Source organism: Dermacentor albipictus, chromosome 4 (assembly GCF_038994185.2).
Source record: "Dermacentor albipictus isolate Rhodes 1998 colony chromosome 4, USDA_Dalb.pri_finalv2, whole genome shotgun sequence".
Taxonomy (NCBI): domain Eukaryota; kingdom Metazoa; phylum Arthropoda; class Arachnida; order Ixodida; family Ixodidae; genus Dermacentor; species Dermacentor albipictus.
Window position 1 is genome coordinate 20,056,772 of NC_091824.1, and position 23,035 is coordinate 20,079,806.

Genomic DNA, 23,035 nt, shown 5'->3' on the forward strand with positions numbered 1-23,035 from the left:
TATATTTAACCTAACCAATAGTCTTAAACCATCATCATTCGCTGGCTGTGATGGTATTAGTAGTAAACTTCTGAAGAACACCTCTCATGTATCAGCACAAATACTCTGCGTGCTATTCAAACAATCGCTAGAAACGAGGACCGTTCCAGCTGACTGGAAGAAAGCTAATATCTTGCCCATTTTTAAATCGGGTGACCGCTTGAACCTTACCAATTACCACCCGATCTCCCTCACAAGCATCCCCTCAACATTACTAGAACACATTATAGCCTCAAGCCTAATGAAATTCCTTCAAAGCATAAATTTTTTCTACCCATTTCAGCATGGTTTCCGAAAACACTTATCGTGATTCCCAACTCGCCAAATTCACCCACGACATCCTGCTTATCATGGACAGGAACCTGCAGATCGACGCCGTTTTCTTAGATTACTCGAAAGCTTTTGACAAGGTGCCTCACAAGCTCTTACTGCAAAAACTATCTGGACCTGGAATCTGTAATAACTTACTCAGATGGATTGAAGAATTCCTCTCCGGGCGCACACAATACACTTCCACAAACAATCACCGCTCGCCTCTTATCGATGTGACTTCGGGCGTCCCTCAGGGCGCCTCTCTGTCCCCTTTATTGTTTCTAATCTATGTAAACGGCTTGCCTACCAGCATACATTGTAAACTACGACTTTTCGCAGACGACTGCATAGTTTACAACACTTTCAACTCCTCTGACGATGTTCTTTGCCTGCAGTGTGACCTCGATGCCATCTCGTCATGGTGCGAAAAATGGCACATGCCTCTTAACTTATCGAAATGCAAATCTCTGTCTTTTACCCGAAAGCACAGTCCCTTTCAATCCACTTATCGCATTAGCTCTGTCAACATCAGCGCCACATCATGTTTCAAGTACCTGGGTCTTATTTTGACGTCGGCACTCTCTTGGATAACACATATCGAAACAATACGTCGCAAAGCTGCGCGCTCACTCGGGTATCTACAAAGAAATCTAAAGAAGGCATCCCCAGAGGTAAAGAAGTTGGCGTACGTGACATTTGTCCGTCCACAACTCGAATTTGCTTCCGCTGTCTGGCATCTATCTCAAGATTACCTAGCCGCATCATTGGAATCCGTTCAAAACCGAGCCGCCCGCTTCATCACTTCACATTATTCACAGTACACTAGTGTCACTTCTTTAAAGCAAACAATAGGTCTGCCAACACTGAAGTCTCGCCGCATCATATCACGTCTTTGCTTGCTGCACTCTTTTTTTTACAACCCACGCTCAAGGCACAACCTTCTTAAACCCCCATTACGAACTTCCTCTCGCATACGTCACAGCTCTGCCATAGCATGTTCACTTGGCCCCTTATCTGCCATGACCACTTCCTTCTTTCCTGATGCAATCGTTTATTGGAATGCGCTCCCTGACAACTTCGTTACCTGTACTGACTGCAAAAAATTTCGTGAATACCTAACAAATCACTTTGAACAGCTTTCTGTTCCCAGTGTACATCGTTCATGAACCCATCATAAACCACTCGGAATAGTCTACCCTTGTCAACCCTTCCACCTAGTCTTTTTCTTTTGTTTCTTTTATTGTGAATGTATTGCCGTGTTACTTCTCTAAATTCGATTTTTTTTCTTTGGTTGTTTAAGGTCGTACAAAATCAGCAATGTTTTTCTTTCTTTTTTTCGTTGTTTTGCACGTAACCACTCTTACACGTGTTTGTATTGCCCCCCATGTGTAATGCCTTCGGGCCTTCAAGGTGATTATAAATAAATAAATGAAATCAGTATTTAAACCATCAACACAGACACACACTTTGTTTTTGTGCATGGCGACAGGCGTAGGACTACTTGACCGTCCCGTGACCTCACCTCCATCGGTCGTACCAGCTAGTTTCCCAGCTGGGTGGTGGTGAAAGTGAGCGACGGTGAGGTGATGGTGAGCGACGATAGCTGGTCGGAGGAGGAGTAAAGCTGTGGTCGGAAGCTGGAGACTCACGCCGGGATGCACGTTCACGCGGATGTCATTGAAGGGGCGCAGCGGTCTGTCACGGCGCACTGTCTTGGCCTCCAGATTGATAATCTGGTAAGCCTGAAACTTGCTGCTGCCGTTGGCGACAATACCTGGTGATATGTTCACGAATACCGCAGCTAAAGCAAATAGGTGGCTTGCGGTACACAGGATAGTCATAAGATGGGGCCTGAGGCTGGCTCTACGGGGGAGCAGTCTGCCAACGTTCGAAGGTACGCGAAGGATGTTTAAACTCCGCCATGTCGACACAGATGTGTTCATCATGCAAAGGCTGAATTTCACTGTTAGTTTGCAGTTGGCAAAGCACCGGCTGTTCAGGACAGTGTACGTCGAGTGTGTATTGGGGGTACTCTCGTCCTGCATTTTTTCCTCCACCTTGGACTTGAAAGTGCGCCAATTCTTCTTTAACGAGTTGATGTACTAGCAAGGCGATGTCGTAGGAGGAGGAGGCATCCGTGCTTGTGACCGTGGTCACGTTGTCAAGTCTGCCAAACTTTGGCAATACACAACGCACCTTCAGTGCCTCAAAAGTACATCAGTGACGTCTTAGATCAAACGGAGTACGCAGGTCTTCCTTTGATATAAGGAGATTGTAGATATCTTAAGTGATGCCCTTCAGAAGATGTCCAACCTTATCTTCATCCGACGTGCCCGTGTTCACAATTCTGCATAGTTTCAATAGTTCTTCAATGTAGGTAATGCATGTTACTCTGGGCAACTGTGCTCTATGCGAAAGCTATGCTCAGCCTTCTTTCTTTTTGAAAGTGAGTCTCCGAAGCAGCTCTTGATTTCTGCAACAAACCTTTCCCATGTCGTCATGCTTTACTAATTATCGAACCAGAGAAGTGCGGTTCTGGTGAGAAAGAAAACTACATTAACAAGTTGCGCTGTTGCATTCCACCCGTTGTGACCGCTTACCGTTTGATAATACTTCAGCCAGTCATCGACATCCTCATCAGCTTTGCCGGAAAAGGTGCGCGGTTCTTTCTGAGGGATCCAGCAAATGACTTGCCTTGGGTGCTCACTGTCATCTTGCATGCTTGTGTCATGGCTGCCGCCAGCAGGTTTGTTCATGTTCGTGTCTTCAGGCTGTAGTCTGAGCAAGCGCTGGCTTCGTTGTAGGGTGTGTAAAAGAAGGTTGTCCAGAGCGATTACCCAGTACCATCCACCAAAGTTTTGCAGATGAGATGGATTGATTTACAAAATGATCGAGGAGGCGTAGAGACAAGATCGCAGGCAGTCGGGCCTTTTCTATACCGCGCGCAGTTCTTCCATCTACTCTTCTTAGCTCCGCTGCGCAGCGTAGCAGTATTTACATTCCTTCAAATAAAATCATTTCCCTTACGCATTTCATGGTGTGAGAATACTCCCTGTGTGAATTAAGCTCTCATACAGCACCTATACATACTGTTTCGTTAAACAAAGTTCCGCCTCTCCCATTTAATAAGAAATGATCAAGGTCTAGTTCGTTCATGCAGATTTTGTGCTCCTCCTGGTATACTTAAGTCTAACATGTTTACTGACCTAAACAGCCATAAGAGCTCTATTTTTGCATCTCAAATAGGGAAACAACAGACAGCCAAGGCAAGTATGTTACCTTCGCAAGTGACAGAGCCCCACTCTGTGATGTCACCGTGAAGACGGTTTGCGGTTTAACTACGGTGATAAATACGCTGCAGCAGCACACGACTTGCGTTGCTTGTAACAGGCTTCTGACTGCAGCACCACATTTGTCATCATGCAGCAGAGAAGAACTGAACTACGCTTCCCACATGGAAGACGTTACACCTACATCTCTAGCCACCGTGACAATGTGTTGCATATAAAAACATCACTAAGCCGCATTTACATGAATGCGCAGAAGCGTATTATATCAGCTTACTATACTATACTAAACTATACTAAACATGACAGCAGTTGTGGCTAAACTGGAAAAATGTTAACTTATGGTATGGTACATTTCTGATATTTCTGAAAAATCAACAGTGTGCAAGTTTGTCTACGCTAACAACAGATGCAGGACGCGGAGGTGCAAAGCTGCTTTTTGGAACATAGTTGTCAGCTAGAGGTTCTTTCAGCACATTTTGCAATTCGACTCTGGAAATAGCTTCGTTGCAAGTGGTGCAATCGATTACGTTTTCTCAAAGGGAAATCGAAACATTAAGCAGCATGTTCCAATCTTCTCCGTTCACATGCCCTTTTTCACCATGTTACTTGCACTGCTGCATCAGGATGATACTATAAAAGTGATCCAGCATGTCAACAGTTGTGCTACGATGCAGTACGCCATATGGGGCGATGACAGTGCAAACCTCCTTCACTGGCTATGAACATTAGTGCACGACAGCACCGCAAGAAAATATGTCTATTTGCGTGTTCTGTGTACTGTGTAGACAAACACAACTGTTGCACCCAAGATAATGTTTAATATCACTTCCATACCGTGATATTGCACAAAGCACCAAATCACATCAAAATTTGGTGTAGTGATTGGTGCTAATGATCATTGACCAGTGCATACATTAAAGAAAGGTTCGCTTAAAATTGATTCCCAGAGCATGTGGGATCTGCATGATTTTTCATCTCTGTGTGTGCACATGTGTTTGTGTGTGAGAGAAAGTGATAATCCTGATTTTCATTGCAGTGATGCTAGCTTTTTAAGGTGATTTGGGATATGCAGTTGGCCAGGTGCACTGTGTTGGTGGAGCAATGTTTAGCCTTATTTCGTTGTGGCTTTTCCCCTGATACGTTGGAGTTTCCTGCTATAGATTGCTGTTTACAGCTGTTTCTTTTTTCTTTTTTTGATCAGGCCGTGCACAAAAAAAAAGCTGCGTTGAAAAACTGCTGGGCTTTTATCAGTGCCACAGCACGACGAATTTCCCGGCCTTTGATTGGACAGCAGGAGCAGTCCTCTGGCCACAGACTCCATCGCAGTCAGAAGTACCAAGCTGTGATATGCCCCAACGGCATGATCTGCCAATTGGACGGACCATTTCGGGGTCAGCGTCGCGATGCTGGTGCGTGAAGTTGCCTCTAATTGCTCCTCTAAAGGCACCACAACAGTTAACATGACTAACTGAAATACCTAACGCATTCTGGTAATATTGAGTGTAATCATTGCTACCACGTTACTTAACTCTGATTATCGTGCCTAAGAAATCAATCAATTTGATTGACAGTTCTTTTATGTGTTGTTAAATAATTCCATTGGAATTCTTCTACTAGGCACGCCATGGACTGTCTGAAATAACGACTGAAATTTTTGTCAGATTTGAGAATATTTGGCAGATTGTGGAGTCTGGAAGAATAAAACTTTGACTGTAGGCACCGTTGAACTAGCCTCCAGTGCTCCTAGCACTTCTTTAATAAAAAGACGTAAGATTTGTGCTTTGTTCGACTTGGCAACTTAAATTTTTAAATGACACCAGCAGTGAAGGTAGAAGCTTCTCTTTGGTTTTCAGTTGTCTCATCTGATGTGTAGGTTGTTTTAACTTTGACTCAAATAATGGTAGGTGCTCATGAGTGTGTTATTTTGATAATTGTATTTGACTAATATCAAGTGCAATTTATTTTTCCACTGTGGGTGGCTTTTGTCCATCAGCACCTTGAGAACATGTGTACTATCGTGAGAAGTATGAGCGGGAACACGTGAACGCGTGGCGTATAGCCTCGAAACCGAGATAGAGTGATACACGGATGGCGCTGTTGAAAACAGAGGGAATGGCAGCTCACAGCATTTCACTGGCCGCCGGTAGCCGATAAGACGGTTACGTGCACAGTAGCTTACACAAGTCATTTCTTTCCCCAGTCATGCTTTTTTTTTTTTTGAGGGTACAGCACTTACACACCCATTCCTGCATTTAGCATACGGCATTTTCAGATATTTTCAGATATGCACGTAACCGATAAGACGGTTACGTGCACAGTAGCTTACACAAGTCATTTCTTTCCCCAGTCATGCTTTTTTTTTTTTTGAGGGTACAGCACTTACACACCCATTCCTGCATTTAGCATACGGCATTTTCAGATATGCCCCCATAGGACCTGATGTATATCTTATGGAGCCCATTGTGTCACGCGTTCCAGACAGACGGACAGATTTTTCAGGGAAGTAGCTCTCGAATGCTTATGCTTCAAAACAGTGCTGCTATTGGCCACACTTCGGTGCATAAAGTTATCAGTAACCGCAATATCAAACAGCTTTATCAATGTGCCCTGGCGATACGAAGTTCCACACTTTGTATAAAGAGACGCACGGTTTGAATGCCAACGGTTATTAAAACAGTGTCCTCCTTTTATGCTTTGTTTCCGATGGCAGCCGTCGCATATCGCCCATAGCAAGGTTCGAGGCTATCTGACATGCGCTCCTGTGTTCCCGCTCATATTGCTCACGATAGTACAAATTATTTCGAGCAATTCTTCTTGTCATGTGGGGCTTTCACTTGCACAAAGCAGGCAGTCGATTTCATACCGACCTCGGACCGAAGCTTGACTAGCTGTCTAATCTCTTACATTTTGAAAACCGCCTGTGCAAGTGCCCTTGTTCATTACTGTGCAATATTGTGCAACACTCGACATTACTCTACAGCACTGTACAGGAAATGAACACAGCATGAGGATGCTCCAGTGCTATTTGAACGCACACTAGACCACCTTGCTCGCACAGAAAAGCTGATAGTATGTAATAATCAAGTAAAAGGAAGCTTCTGCATGCTCCCTGATCGGACAACCATTGCTTCGTGGGCATAAAGTATGCAGTAAAAAGCAAACCAGGTGCCTGCTGCAATGAGTAGAAGCAAATGTTCTCCCTACAATAGGAACCTACCCATTCTCACATTTGTGAAACTACTGCTTTCCTCCAAGGCATGGGCATCACTATGACTACTATTGATGCCAAAAAGTCTTCATAATAATTTTTTTTGTGATCTGACTTGCAAAAGTTTGGAACTATAGAACCAGCTGCATATTTTGTATATTTAAGATTTTTTTTACTATCAGTACTTACGCTAAAAATAGCTAATAATTACCGTATTTACTCGCATAATGATCGCACTTTTTTGTAAAAAAAATTGACGCAAATTCGGGGGTGCGATCATTACACAGGTTAAATTTCCCACAAAAAGAAAAAATTTTCATCCCGTGTTAGGTGCGAGATGACAACAGGTCAACAAATAGGCGGCTGTCACTGTACGTAGTGCGGGACACCAAAACAAAAATGGCAGCCTACGGAGCAGGCCGAACGCGCCGAACACGATTTTTTTTCTTCTCATGAGTACATTATGTGCATTGAAACAGTTTCTTCTGTATCAGTAATGAATAATATCGTTAATATCGGCAAGTTTGCAGTGATAACATAGCCATGTCCACTTTGAGGGGACATAAACAGATGGGCGCGCTTAGCTGCCAGTGACATAGAAACACAAGGCGGGCATGCTGCGGAAACTGCAGCATTTGTCTTCACTACTATCCTAATATGGCACGTTTCCGCTAAGGGTGGGCAAATATCTTAGCTGTGTTACAAGCGTCGGCGTATGAATAGGGTACACTTCTAACGTATCAGTGTAAACGTGGCTGCTATCATTGCCGCTCGTGGTTTGTTGCTTGCCCACGAGTGCACACGAGAATCGAAAGGCGCCTCTTTTGTTGTTGTTGTTTACCACAACCATTTTCTACACATAATAAAGGCAAGTTTGGTAGTAGTTTTTTTTTTGTCATGGAAGTGTGGAAGGTGATGAAAGGAATGAAACGGGATATCTGCTTAAGAATGTTTGGTGCGTGTAGAACGCTTGGTTTATCTTGAAGAGTCGTTCGCGTAGCATTCGACAGATGGTAAGCACGGTCATTATTACCTAGACTTGGCACACGACATATCGCTGTGGCAAGTTCGGGGTGCGATTATTACACAGGAAATAAAAAAATAGAATTTTGATGACGAAATTCAGCGGTGCGATCATTATGTGAGTAAATATGGTACTTTATTTTTACTTTATTTGTGTTCCTTGAGGTGCTTCTTTGAAGTTTTACATAAAAATTGTAGAAAATTGTGCAAGCAATTATTACTGCTGTACATTTGTTGAAAACACCAGTGATCAGGCTGTAAATGTATGTATCACAGTATACATTGCGACTACTGTGTCCTGAAATAAAATGTTAAAACATAGAAGCACTGAAAATGGGATATTTCTTGCTGTAACGAAAGAGCCAAAGGTGTCCTCCCACAAGTTTAGGCCTAAAGGAGCATTGGCACCAATTTCAAACTGTAGATGCTTGTGTTGTGCGATTCCCCTGCATACTTGCGTACCTTTGACCGAGGATTACTGGTGAATGTCGTCATGAGCATATTTTAATATGGTTTCAGTGTTCGCGCAGAGTAGCTCATCTTAAATTGCAGCACCTTGCAACATTGTCATCAGTATGGCATGCTTAGTGGGTCTCCAGGCTCTCTACATTTTGCCAGCTGCACAGTAATTGTGGGCGTTGTAGATCGGGATAATTGTGTGAAGCACAAGATGGATGCTGCTTTCTCTCTTGCTCCCCTGCCTGCTCTTTGTGCCTGACTTCTCCTTGCCATGCGCATCGCTCTCCTGTGTGCGTTAGCAATAATCTGAACACACCATCATGACAGGGCATCGGTGCATGGTGAAGCAGTGCCCATTGAAGCACAGTGATGGCACCACATGCATGACTAGCAGATGAATTGTGCAACTGGCAGTTCAACAAACTTGCTTTTCGCTGTTACCAGTTTGTGAACTCACGTGGTACCTTTTTGGTCAATTGCCATTGTGTGAATTCACCTGCCACATGCAGTGCTTCTGTTTATACATTAAAGGTGTTGTTGCATAAACCTCTATCCTATAAGGCTCTTACAAGAGGTATCACCTTGTTTCAGGCATTCTGAAGGAGACAGCGCTCTACGCCAACTTGGAGAAGGTCGCCCAAGGCCACGAATATGTGATCTATGGTGGCCCCACCTACCCGCTCTTGCCCCTGCTCTTCACGCCTTTTGATGGCACATGTTTGCAGCCTTATGAGGCGCATTTTAATAAGTGCATGGGCACTGTGCAGCAGGCCGTAGAGGTGGGCTTAGACAAAGTCGCAGCAGACTTTGCATTTGTTGATTTTCAGAGAAATGCAAAAATGACACACCAGAGGGTGGGGCGAATGTACAAAGTTGCAACACTGTTGTCTAACTGCCGCACTTGCCTGTACGGCAGTCAAGTGTCTGCACACTTTGACCTTGCGCCACCCTCACTCGGAGAATATCTTGTGCCATTTCAAGCCCTCTCATAGTGTATGATAAAGTGGTACTTCTGATGTTGACATACAGTTATTTGTGCAAAATACAAGGGGCGGTTACAAATTTTTGTAACTCAGCTGTAATCAAAAGCTGAACACTGGTTTCTCTATATCCTTTGATCAGCTCATCTATCTAGGCAAGCATGGTCAGAGTATTGGCTTCAAGTTCTGCCATTGTTTTGCATCCGCCAGTCAAACGTGGCATCCTCTCATGATTTAAAGCTTTAGTGTTGGAGTGTGATACAGTCTTTATGCAAGCAGGGCAGTTCTGCCAAGGAAATTCACATTAGAATAGTGAATGCGTATAGCACTGAGTGGCCTTCATATGTTAATATGATAGCTTGTTGGGTTTTAGATGCAGCTGTCTGGTTGTGCGAGATTACCCAAAGTCATGACAAACCAGCGCTTTGACTGATTTTGATCATACAGCGCAGACTAGGAGCCTAATCATGAATCACGAAATTAAGCAGTCTGAAATTTGCATGGAATGGCCCATTTTGTCTGGCAGTGCATGCATAATTATGGCTTGGGTGTTCGAATATTGAAATATGCTCTTCATTACAAATACATATATTCTAGAAAAATGACTACCAAATATTGAATATAGAACGTTTTCTAATTTCTGAAGAAATGTAAGATATGAAATTTGCATGGGGTCTTTTGGTAAAAAAGGAAAAAATCAAGCTTATGTATTTTGACAAATGCACATTCAGTCAAAAGTCAACGCCTTTATAATGAAGAGCTCAGGTCCTCCGAAATCCTTCATTATACAGGTCACTTCGTTGTAAAGGTTGTGCACTGTATCACATGCAATAGAGCGAGCTAAGCACGTTCAGAAAAAGAAAACCTTGATTTAACATGAATTAAAGAGATACTTAATGAAAGAAGTCGGTAATTTTCTTCTGGATACTTCGTCCGATGCAATGTGCAACTGCAGCCGACCTTATCACATCGAGGTTCAGGGCATGCTTCACTGCAAAATCGGCAAGTGACGCAAGGTACATCTACAGAGCGTTAAATGCTGTTATTGCCTCGCTTGTCGTCGGTGTTCTCGTTTCGCCTGCAGGCTCTTCATCACTGCTATCTTTGTCGGCCTTCGCATTCCTTCCCGTCCTTGATGGCTTTGACGATGTGGTCAGTCATCAGTTCTGAGCAGATGATCACATTGTCGTCAACCGCGATGTATTCGTCAGCCGTCACTCCCACTGCTGCTTTGCAAGAGGCGGCGTACGAGTGGAGAGATTCATGGAGCTTTGAAGCAAGACGGGAACAGTCGCCATCGTCGATGCGGTTGTCAAGTGAATCGCTAGCGCTGTCTTCAGCTGTAGCAAATCCAGCCTTCCACCAGCAATTACGCACAACATCTGGTGGCATGCTCCACCAAGCACTCGTAATCATTTGAATGGCTTGGCCAACGTTTATCTTTGTTGGCAGCTCAACCTTGTGGTCCAACTTTAGCAGAATTTTCTGCAGCATTCTTGTGTGGTAGTGCGCCTTCGCAGACCTTATTATGCCTTGATGTAATGGCTGCAACAGGGGAAGTGCAATTCGGGGGCAAAAAAATTACATTCACATGCTCTAGCACCGGGAGCTTGTGTGCGTCACAGTTGCTAACTACAAGAGCAATCTTGCAGTTCTGCAGCCGCATCATTTTCTCCACTTGCGAAAGCCAGGCTTGAAACAAGTCTGCCATCATCCAGGCTTTCTTGTTGGCCACATAGTCAGCCGGAAGGCTATGCACGCCTTTGAAGCACCATGGTTTTGCAGACCGTTTGGCCACAAGTGGCTTTAGCTTCTCTGTACCCGCAGCGTTATGACAAAACAGCACTGTCAAGTGTTGCTTAGACTTCTTGCCACCTTTTTAACAATCTGTCTTCTTGCAGAGTGTTTTCTCAGGGAGCAGCTAATAAAAAAAGGCTGTTTCGTCAGCGTTTAAGATATCTGCTGGCCTGTACTCCTGTAGCACTTTGAGCAGCTCCGACTCGCGCCAGCTGTCGGCAAGATCGCTCGATGCATTGGCTTCTTCTCCCACTGCGGCTTTAAAAACGATGCCATGGCGTTGTTTGAAACTCCTCAGCCATCAGCTGGTTGCCTTGAACGTGCTTCATGTCTAATTTCTTCAGCACTGAACACACAAGTAAATTTCCTGGCCTTCTCGCAGAGCAAAGATCTGCTGACAGGAACCCTCTTCGCGCATAAGTCTGCTAACTACGTGTAGACGGTGGCCTCAACATCATTGAAAGTGGCGGCTCGAATCCTCTTCTGCGACGGGTCTGTCTCACCTTCTGTCACTTGCACTTGTATCTTGTCCTTGTCTTTAAGGAATGTGGACAGTGTCGATGCACTGATCCCATACTGATCTGCAACGTCTTTCTTTTTACGGCCACTCATGACAGCACTGACAATTTGTGAATTTCTATCAAGGGAGAACTGTTAGTGCTTCGATGTTCCTGCACTGCTTACATTCATCGTGGTGATCCTGAAACGTTGCACCACACACTGCTCCAAATGCGCTGAGGAACAAAGGGAAGATGTCTGTTCAACTTGGTTAGCTGGCACGTAAACGCATGCGCAGACATACCGCATAATCCTACTAAATGCAGGGAGAAGGGAAGTGCTGGCAAGCACTCGCTGAAGTTTACATCATTTCGTCAGCTCCCAAATGGACAGGTGCAAAATGGCATGCTTCAGCCGCCGGCTTCGTCGGCGTGTTTGCGCGTGTTGTTCATAGAGATGGGCCTTGTTCGTTTTCATGTCTACAGCTCACTACAGTCGACAGTTTCCTACAGCCGACAGCTCACTACACCACCGAGCAGGAGCACTGAGATCCTTGTGCCTATAGTTTTTCTTTTTGCTGGCAGGCAACTCTAATGCCGCTCATCAAAATATTTGACTGCTCGGCCCCCGTGCACATTTTTTCCGTGCATGTCAGGCGGTTGCCATGGAAAGTGCGAACCTTGGATTCTCCCGTGCGGTCTTTGCTCCGGTGCCGTCTGGTGCTCCCTATGCGCTCCGCAGCTCAGTGGTGGCTGTGGAGGGCAAATGCAGAGCCGCTGCATGTGTTCGTTGTAAAGGAGCTAACCAGCCATTGGGAACACCTAAATTCCTTCATTGTACAGGCAAATTTGCTGTGGTGTTCTTTGCTTTAGAGGCATTCGAAACACACATGAGATAAGAATTCCGCCGGGACATGTGAAATACTTCGTTATACAGGTCATTTCGTTGTAGCGTTCGACTGTAATGCCATTTACAATTAGACCTGTTACTGAGGATCTTGTAAATGATAAACAACTGGTTTCAATTATCTGGAGCACCATAGCAATAACAGTAATGAAACACTGGCACAACATGTTGTTAGATGCTCATACAGTGCTGTGTTTGCTGAAGGTATACTACACCACTGCGCTTTGTTGTAAAGGGATGCATACATGGTGAGATCGGCCAACTAATAAACCGGAACCGATTCATACTCGAGCTGCCTAAAAGTGAGCTATGCTTAGTGAACGACCGAAAATTAAGCTATCTATTCCATGCATTTGCATATATACTGGTGCCCCTGCACAGCAACCGCAGCTATTCATCAGAATCAGTCGGAACAATCGTCATGCCCATCATTCTCCCTTGAGACTGCAATAAGTGTTGTTATATCTACAAGAGAACTAATATTTGACAACTTCGAATAGCAAGTTCTTGAACTGAATGTGCATTGAACTGGTGTGGCCGACATGGGCGACTGAACTGGTCTGTTGTCAATGAGAACTGCGTCTGCTTCAGGGTGGCTGCTGATGCCTTGTGCACCTTGCTTTGACAGCATAACTCTGAAACTTTATTTCATTGTGTCCAAAACCTCTCTAAAACCTCCTTCTATACTCTCCCATAGTAGCTTCAAATTTTCTGACATTGATCAAAATGGGTTAAAGCCATTTCGATAAATTGATGGAAGTAGTGCTGTCAGCTTTTTCATAAACCTTTGTTATGAGTGAATGTCAGATTAAGATCACTCAGAATTATTTCTACTTTGATTAGGACAGTGGACAGTTCTTCGGCATTGACCAGTTGTAGTCCGACAGTGTAGTCTTTACAAAGTGAACTAAGTGCTCATGGAGGCGACCCTCAACCAGGATGCACTTTCAGTTATAATTTCAGTCTAATGGAAAGGAGCAGTTAAGTATGCTTGAACATCATTTCATATTGTCTAGATTCCAGTCTCTAGTTTCTTGATCTGCTTGTTGCTGTGAAGAGTTTGATGTAACTCGTGGAGAGATGCAAAACGCACGGTGCGTGGAATGTCTCAGCTATTAGGCTGAAAGCCAGTTCTAAATTAAAAGCTCTCGTCACTGCACAAGTATGGGTGACTGTGTAGGTCTTGGCATTAACTCCCAATGTCTGTTCTGGTGACTTGTTCCTGGACTTGTACAGTTGGATCTCATTAATTTGAACACGCTTAATTCGAACATTCGTTTCATTCGAACTGACGCCGTGGTCCCGTCAAAGTTATGTGTATTCCAAAGGGTGAGAACGCCCATTAATTCAAATGCACAAGCATTTGTGACGGTTAATTCAAACATACCGTGCTCCGACAATGCTCTCAGCAGCGTGCCAAATCACGCGGTGGCGCCTCCGACCAGCATTCCTCAGACCTCGCCATACAGGAAGAGTTTAGGAGAGACTCCTCAACGTCGTGCACGAAGAAAAAGAAACAAAAACAACTGTTGCGGACATTTGTGTGCAGGCGTGTGCAGGTGCGCATCATCGATTACTTCTGTTAGTGACGGGTGAGTGACCTGCTATTGTTCCGGCACCGTCATGTATCCTATAGAGTCATTGTATAAGAACTGAAATTTCTGATGCAAAAAACCTCCGCTGTCTGATTTTCTGGACTTTTTTCAATGACCACAGGTCCGAAACGGCATTAATGGAAGCCACTACCACTGCCATTTTGATTATCGTGTCGCCTCGAGCCGGCGTTCTGGCACGCATATCCGCTGGCAGCCGGAGCCACACTAGGCCTAGCTACATCGACGTTCCCTACTAAGCTTCTTGCTGTTCAGTGCCGTGTTTCCATTGAAACAATTCGCCGCTGTTAGCAATGGCGCAGACTCTGCCTTTGTAATCCTTGCCTGTGTCTTCGGAGTATGGAAAGCACGGCGCGTTGCGCAATGTCGGTACCCGAAAGTCAACTTCGCCCCAATATAGCATTCTTACACGGTGAAGATACTAAAGGTTCGAAGGGGCAATTGTCATGGGACCATGGTGTGTTTCCTTTAATTATACACACGTGCACCCACCGCCTCCTGTCGCACTGCGAGCACCGTACACCGTACAAGTGACTGTAACTTGTAATTATGTGTGAAGAGATCTTGTGGAACTTGCCACTCATGTGTTAGCTCAGTGCATATGCACCACTGCAGTTAAGTCCTCCATTCGATTAGCTTCCTTTAATTCGAACTTCTTTTAATACGAACAAATTTTCGGGCCCCTTCGAGTTCGAATTATCGAGATTCGACCGTAGTTCGCGACTTGTAGTTAGTTCATCTAACTACTGCAAGCAAACTGCTCAATTCAGTACTTTTTCAATGTGGAACTCACTACTATTTGTTTTAAAATTGATGACTTACACACATTTATTACAGCATTCAGAAAGTTTAATTTGGATTAAACTTGTCCTACATCACATTTGCGTATATACTGCGTTATGTGTGCATTTGCATTGTCATGTACTGTAGTTTATTATAGTACTCTTATTGATTACGTGTGGAATTGTTAAAACATGCCGCTACTCTGTTCAATGTGTTCATATTTTCTCTATATTGCTGATTATGCTTGTTGTATAATTGTGTTTTTAATTCTGTATGCTGTATATACTGTAGTAAATACTGTACATACTGTAATAAATACTGTAGCTACTGTAATAAATTCGGATTCTGAAGTAGTCATGCTTCAACTTGAGTGTAGGCTGTTGCATTGAAATACGTGCAGATCATACATTTGTTCAGCAGTCCTTTTACAGCTTGAAAGCCTGTTAATAACTAGCACTTCCCTCACGGCTGGATGGTAGGGTCCTGCAGACCTGCATGTCAAAGCTTTTTGTGTGTATGTCTGACAAGGAGCTACAAGTATACAGAGATGTGTGGTAAGAGAATAGAATGCTTTGCATTGTGTTCTTCAGGTCTTGCTTGGAATCTTCTGCAAACGTGTTGGCACTGATGGTCATCTAGAAATAAACTAGACGTCTTAAGGGGTCATGGAAGAAGGCAGATCCCTGTTGATGCAACTCAAGTGACCTGGGAATTCAGTTGCTCGTACGCAGTAGTTTACCACATTCTGCTATTCTTCACCAATTGACAGCCCATTGGTGGTGTTCTGATTCCAAAGGCTATGGATGTATTAATGCATCCATGCAACTTGGGCTAAGTCGGAACTGATGCTTGCGAGGCAACTGAAGTGGCTTGCAGCACTTGTTTTTTATGACTACGTCCTACTGCGGTAAGATAAAATTACATGGATGAGTGGTGCAAAAGGCTCGGGAGAAAGGCCAGGCGTCAGTGTTTCCAAACGGGTTGTACTGATGAATTTCACGGAAGCTGCCTCTTTTTCTGTGTTTGTGACCACAGCACTCTTCCTGCACGTACAAAATTTAAGTGAGGTAGCCAGGTCGAATGCACTATACACCACAAATTCTTATTGCATATTCTGTCTGAATTTTCTGCTGTGTCACAGCGAGTTGTTTTGATGACACTATGACTTGAAGAGGTCAGATAGAAGTTGTTGGAACTGCAAAAGCTTGTAAAACAAGAAGAAAGTAAGAGGAAGCAGTAGCGCAGATTGAAATATGAGAAAGAAACTTGGTACAGGACAGGGCAAGGTGTATGCAACAAAAGATCATTGGCAATTTTGATGATATAGTAGATGCAGCAGAAGACTTATACACTGACCTGTACAATACCCAGAGCAGCTATGCAACCTTCATTTGGAAGTGAGGATGAACAGGATGCAGAGGCTCTTTTGTAACCAGCGATAAAGTTGAAAAGGCCTTGTGAGACATTTCCCAGGGAATAACTGCAGGAGAAAATGGAATTACAGTTGATTTAATCAAAATTGGAGGAGATATGCTTGAATAGGTTGTGCCCATTTATATGGAATGTCTTACAACTTCAAGTATACCAGGGGTAGCTGATATTTTAGTTGGCGCTAAGAGAGAGAAAAAAAAAAGTAGTTGGGCACGCCATGTGATGCGTTGGGCAGATAACGGGTGGACTGTTGCAGTTATGGAATGGGTGCCAAGGAAAGAACAGCGCAGTCGAGGATGGAAAAAAAAAAAATGTGAGTTTGGGCGATGAAATAAGGAAATTTGCAGGTGCAACTTGGAATTGGCTGGTGCAAGGCCCACCCGCTCTGGTGGCATAGTAACTTCGGCATCGTGCTGCTAAGCCTGAGGGCATGGGATCAAATCCTGGCGACAGCGACTGCATTTTGATAGAAGTCAAGTGCAAAAGCGTCCCTGTACTATGCATTGGGAGCACAATAAAGAACCCCAGGTGGTCAAAAGTAATCCGTAGTCTCCACCACTATGATGTGCCTCGTATCATTGTGGTTTCAGCCCGTAAAACCCCAAAATTGAAATAATTTTAATTCTTCATCAAGACAGGGTAATTGGAGATTGCTGGGGAGGCATTCAACCTGCAGTGGACATACGAATAGGCAGATGATGATGGTGACGATGATTATTTTGATATATGAAGGTTATATGTGCGCCAAATCTTACCTGTGTTTTCTAAAGGCCTCGAAAAAGTTGTTCTTAAACGGCTATCTTGTTTTAGTGAAAGATACAACATTATCACTTCAGCTCAATATGGCTTTCGTAAAAACAGATCTACTGAGTTAGCTCTCCTTGCTCAAAAAGAATTCATACTAGAAAATTTTGAATAAAAAAACATGGTACTAGGATTATTTCTAGATTTTTCAAAGGCGTTCGACCTTGTTAATCACTCTGTGCTGCTTAAAAAATTGGATCATTACGGTATTAGATGCATAGCCCATACGCTGATTGCCTCATACTTGCGACATAGGTCTCAGTTTGTTAGTATTGCCGGTGAATGCTCCCAGTTGAAAGCGGTAGCTTCCGGCGTTCCGCAAGGGAGCATTTTGGGTCCGTTTCTTTTTGTTCTTTATGTCAATGATATTGTCCACATCGACAGCACTGCTAAGTACATAATTTACGCAGATGACACCAGATTGTTTTTTTCGGGTACTTCAACTGCTGATCTCGCAAATCGAGCTAATAAAACCTTAAAGGGACACTAAAGTGAAAAATGATTTCTTCTCCATCAATAAATTACCGTTCTACAACACCAAAAACACCACTCTTACAACGATAAGACGTTTGGTAAGCCAGAACAAGCGCAAGAACGAAATACGGGTGGCGACGCCTACTTGAGTTCCCGCACCTGGGGTCTGTGACGTCATGGATTTTGATGGCATCTTCTAGGGCCTACTAATTATATACAGCGGTACAGATTGACCACATTGTGTTCTAAAGGAACCAAATATTAAACATGGCAAGTTTCGGTTACCTTTATTCAGCCAACGCGGCCCAAATACGAAAACATACTTTGGAATCCCTGACGTCACGCTGACGTACCGGCGCTGGGGTTTCGGCGCGAAATTCAAATATTGATACTTGGACCTTCATTTTCTCATCTATTAATCAAATTATTTTTTTGAAATGAGTGCCTGCAGGGTTCTCAAACAATTCTCTATTAGTCTAAACTGATTTACTGTTTCCCTTTAGTGTCCCTTTAAAAGAAATAAATACTTGGGCGGCTGATAATCACTTAAGAATTAACGTTAGCAAAACTGCAGCAGTCATGTTTCACCCACGTCACAAACACTTTGAACCTCCTCTAATTGAATTAAACAATACCAGAATAGAATTTGTGCAATCTGTGAAAACTCTGGGCGTTTACTTTGCAGCAGATATGTCGTGGAATGATCATATTAATTACGTAGTTCAGAAACTTTCCAGAACAGTTGGTATCATGCGCCGCAATTGCTTTAATTTTCCTACATCAGTTAACTTGTTACTTTACCACTCTTTGTTCTCTTCCATAGCCAACTACGGATGTATGGTGTGGGCAACAACAACAGCTGGAAACATTAACAAACTCACTGTCTTACAAAAACGTATTATATGCATTGCATGTAAAGTGCCGTTTTTCTTCCACACTGCAGGCCTTTTCCATCAACAGAACATTATACAGATGAAGTCCATGTATAACTACAGACTGCTATAAATATAAACTCGCCATGATGAAAAATGATGACTCCTTGCTTAGACTTGCTGGGTTAGAGCAGAGCAGAACTGTGTATGATACCCGCACAACAGAACCTTGGAATGTTAAGAAATGCCGCACAAACTATGGCAAACAAATGTTGCAGTATACCTTACCGACACTTCTGAACCATTTGTACTGCTACGAGAATATTGATTTATCTAATATTTCTCTGAAAGAATTGCCCCAAATGTTCGTGTAGTTTTGTACTGTACAAGTACAATGTGCATGTCTCATTCTCTGTACCGAACATACGTGTTTTTTTGTTTTATTTGTTTTTCTCCTCACGTTTTGTTTGTTGTTGTACTCCGCCGCCGTCAATGCTGCACTGTAAGAGGAAGCCAGGACCTCTCAAGCTGTCTATACAGCTTTTTCCCTGGTTGTCCTCGCAACACCAGTTGCGGAAATAAACCTTCAACCTTCAACCTTCAAATGCAAATAGCAGCGAAATTGCCGATATAACCCTTGTACATTGATCGACAATGTAGTGCGAGTAAGTGCACCTCTATTCTGTGAGAAAAAGAAAATCCACCCAGCACCTAAACAAATAACCTTAACTCTTGGGTATCTCTAAAGCACACTGACCTATGTAACATTAACACACCTTTTTTGATATATTTAATGGATTCTTTGAGTTATTTTGCTTTAAAATTTAGCCATTTGGTATGTGCCATTGGGTGTGTGCCCATTCTTGGCCAATTCACCACTTAGTGCCGCTTTGACACACGCAGCACCGAATCCTTAAATGTTTTCTGATATGGTGTCATACTTTTCTGTGCATACACCTGCCATCGTCATTCTTCCCTTGACAGTCGTCAAACATCGCCTTCATCCTTGTGACATCTCGCTCTGCATCCACCTGATTTGGAGTTTCAATTTCAGCATAGCTTGTGAGAGGTGTAGTTCGTAAACATAAAAATGGCATGAAAATAAAGCTTTGACCTTTGTGGTAGATGAAAGTAAGCATTGCGTAACATTACTCATTACACAGGATGAAAGCAAACAAAAGTATGCATTGGTCTTAGTAGTGAAGCACTTAATCTCTTACTGTACAATATGTAATATGTGATACACTCAGAACAACTGTTAGCATGACAGAATTGAAAAGAAGGGAAATCCTACATATTCACCCAGAATCGACGTCCTTTCTAGAAATTAAATACATAGCGTCTTTAGCACTGGAAGTAACGTTCGAGTCATTTTTCCTTAAAAATGTACGGTGGCAGCTCGTCACACAGCATGCAAAAGGTTAATAAGTAAGCTGGTTATTTCCACAATTTATACACTTGAAATTGCTGCACAAGAAGTATGAAGGTGTTCATTTCCTTTATTAGCCAACTCAAGAAGTACATTCGGGTGGTTCTTTGAAGCAAATCTGATTGCAGTTATGGGTTGTTTTGTGAAGTACTGTAAAAATATGGTTTCTTGCAAAAGAACAAATGTGGCTGGTAAACTTATTTGTCGCACTAGCTATACTTCTTTTTTTTTTTGCACCGCTATTGGTGCAGACTAGGTAAGAAGAATGCCAGCAGTGTTCATGTTGACATGGGGCCTGCCACTTTCTAGGAGCTAATAACAATAGAAGCAACAAATAACTCTTGGAAGAATATGGAGTAGCAGGGTTCATACACCTCCTTGGAATCCTTGAAAAACTTTGAACTTCGAAAAAAAGATTCAAGGGCCCTCGGAACTCCTTGAAAAGAAATTTGCTCCTTGAATTTCCTAAAAACGGGTTGGGGGCGACTCTTGAACATTCAAAAGAACAGACCCCTCATAGGAGTTATTCCAATGGACACTGCAACGGGAAACAGTTCTAGACATTTTCTTTTAAGAATGTTGCTGAGTGGCTGCAATGTGGCGCATCCACAGCCACCAACGACAAGCTTGTTTAAGTCACCGATGCCATTGTGGAGCCAGACAAAGCCAGATCATGCAACCAAGCTGTGCCACTGTTTTGTTGTTTTGCTGATTGGTTCGCACCTCAGCCACCATTGCTCTGTTTTCAAGCCTTAGGCTCTAGAAATACCATGCAGAAAGTAAGTTTCAGCTACTTAGCTTTAACATGATGAGCATCTTTGGCTGAAGTGCAGCACTACTAACCATCGTGCTGGAAGGCAATTGACAACATTACAATGAGAAATTCAACCTTAAAAAGTGACCTTGAAAGAGCTTGAAGCGAGTGTCCAACTCATCAGTGCAGATAAGATGGAGATTTCACTATTTTCCAGTGTATTTGTACAAATAAGCTTGTTTCCCTCTCCTTGAATGGTCCTTAAATTTTGAGTCAAATGTTCTGTATGAACCCTGAAGGCATTCTTTTGGCATGCGCCAAACTCGTAAAGACTATGCTGCGCAAAAATTACGGAAAACCAAGGTCTATAAATGGTCATTTGAGAAGGATTTATGGAAATGTTTCATGGTGACATTTTTGTGGTGGGGTTTGTCTACTTCATTCATCAATTGTGTAGGCCATTTGTCGCCAATTTTCTTACGGCTGTCCGTTACTTTCTCAAGAGAACAATCGAACACCTACCAGCTTGTTCGGCCCTTGTAACTCCTGGCAGCATAATGTAAGGATTTATTATATTTCATTCTATTTCTTTATCATCAGCCACTCGCAACCGGTTGCTAATGGATAATGTAAGTGAAGTGCCGCTCAAACCACAGAAATCAAGAAAAAAAGAAATAATTCGGACAGAATCGTCGTACAATCTTGGCCCTTGCCACTAGCCTCACGGATTTGATACCAGATTTGGCGGCCACATTCCAATTTGTACGAAATGTAAAATGCTTATATACCGTGCATTGGGTGCATGTTAAAGAACCCCAGGTGGTCAAAATTAGTTTGGTGTCCTCCTCCTATGGTGTGCCTCATAATCAAATAGTGGTTTTGCCTTGTAAACCACTATAATAATTTTTTTTGCCACATGCCCTCTGGAAATAGTGTGGTTGTCACATGGTGCAAAATTTATTGCTATAGCTTTTGCAGAAGTATCTTTGCAATGGCCACTCTTGTGCAATTTTATCTCGAACACAAGTTAAAATTAAGCTCATATGTTGGGCAGAAAGCTGCAAGATGGAAGAAGTTCCATGAAGGGAAAAAAAATTGTAATCCACATCAAAGCAGCATGATAACTCTGGTAGCATGAAGCTGCAAATCTGCATTGATTGCTCAGAAAGGAAACCTTGGAGTTGAAGGAAATATTTGACCTGTCCTGGGAATGAGCTGACACTGCCACCTTTTTGGAGGAGTTGCTTTGCCAACTGAGCTAACCAGGAGGCCAGCAGATGGTAGGATGAGAAAGAGAGCATGTGCTGGTGGGCGAGTTGGTTGTACATGATTGTTAGTGCGCCTATGTGGTTGTCTTGTGCCTCCTTCCTTTTTCTGTTGTTTTATTTGGTGCCTTCGTTGTAATTGAGAACAAATAAAGATTATTCAGCAATTCAAGCTGGCTCTTCTTTGCCTTACGTGAGTGGCGTTTCTAGTCTAGTAAGCCGTAGAGCTGCACTGCCAGCTTGGCCTTGTCCACGATGTGTTGCTGGTCCTCAAGGTCCATGCATTTCAGTTGATCTGATCAGTGCTGTACTGCTATGGTAGGATGAGAATGAATTAAATGGCAGCCAGAAGCACATAAACAGCGTATAAGCAGGTAAGTTCTGCAAAAGTGTGGAGGAAGTTTTCTGAAGGAGAGAGAGGGCAGGAAGGAAAGCCAGAGAGGTTAGCTAGGCATTTGTCCAGTTTGCTGCCTTATAGGTATGGAAGGGGGTGGGAAAGAGAGAGGACATGCGTCTAGATCAAGCTACGGCTCCTTCCAGGGCTGCAGAAGACAGCACCAACCTCTCCGCTTTTCCACAAAATTCGCCTTGTATCATGAACACTATGCAAGCTGCAACGTATCTACAGGCAGGCACTCAAGTCTGTCACCTTGATGTGCTGTAGAACTGAAAGGGAAATATGGCATCCTCCTACAATCTGAAAGCCTGCTGGTTAGCCGGTTAAACAAGTTGGTCAAGGGACTGCACCTACATAAGTGCAGTGATGCAGGGTTTGAGCCCCTGTACCAGAATCAATTTTTCTTCATCTCCGAAACTTTTCTCCAGTCTGTAATTTAAAAGTTATACAAATACCAGCCCTGCTAGTATACCAAGGTTGCTTTGCAAGGATATACTGCTCGTCTATAACCAATTTAGCCAAACAAATTCGTTGCAGTTGACCTTTAAAAAATGAAAAGCTGGAGAGCAAAAGGGTGTGGCAGATATTTATTTATATTCTATTTAAGATAAAGGAATGTTCTTAAGCAGGTCATGTGACAGATATAAAACAACTAGAGCAGGATGGGTTGCCAAAGGTAAGGAAAATGCAGTCGAGGATGG

The 23,035-nt window shown here is 43.3% G+C and overlaps 1 protein-coding gene across 6 annotated transcripts in view; it reads left to right on the plus strand.

Moving 5' to 3' along the window:
* LOC135915120 (ankyrin repeat and SAM domain-containing protein 3-like) overlaps positions 1-23,035 on the plus strand; it is a 96,042-nt gene that overhangs the window by 4,675 nt on the left and 68,332 nt on the right. For 2 of the 6 annotated variants that reach the window (XM_070536848.1, XM_070536847.1), the window contains exons 3-4: positions 4,843-5,050; positions 8,923-22,109. The exons of the other annotated variants lie outside the window; for them this stretch is intronic. In XM_070536848.1, the coding sequence (XP_070392949.1) occupies positions 4,843-5,050; positions 8,923-9,323 (609 nt within the window). In that variant the 3' untranslated portion in view covers positions 9,324-22,109. Of the gene's footprint in view, positions 1-4,842; positions 5,051-8,922; positions 22,110-23,035 lie in introns of those variants that run through there. 6 annotated transcript variants of the gene reach the window in all.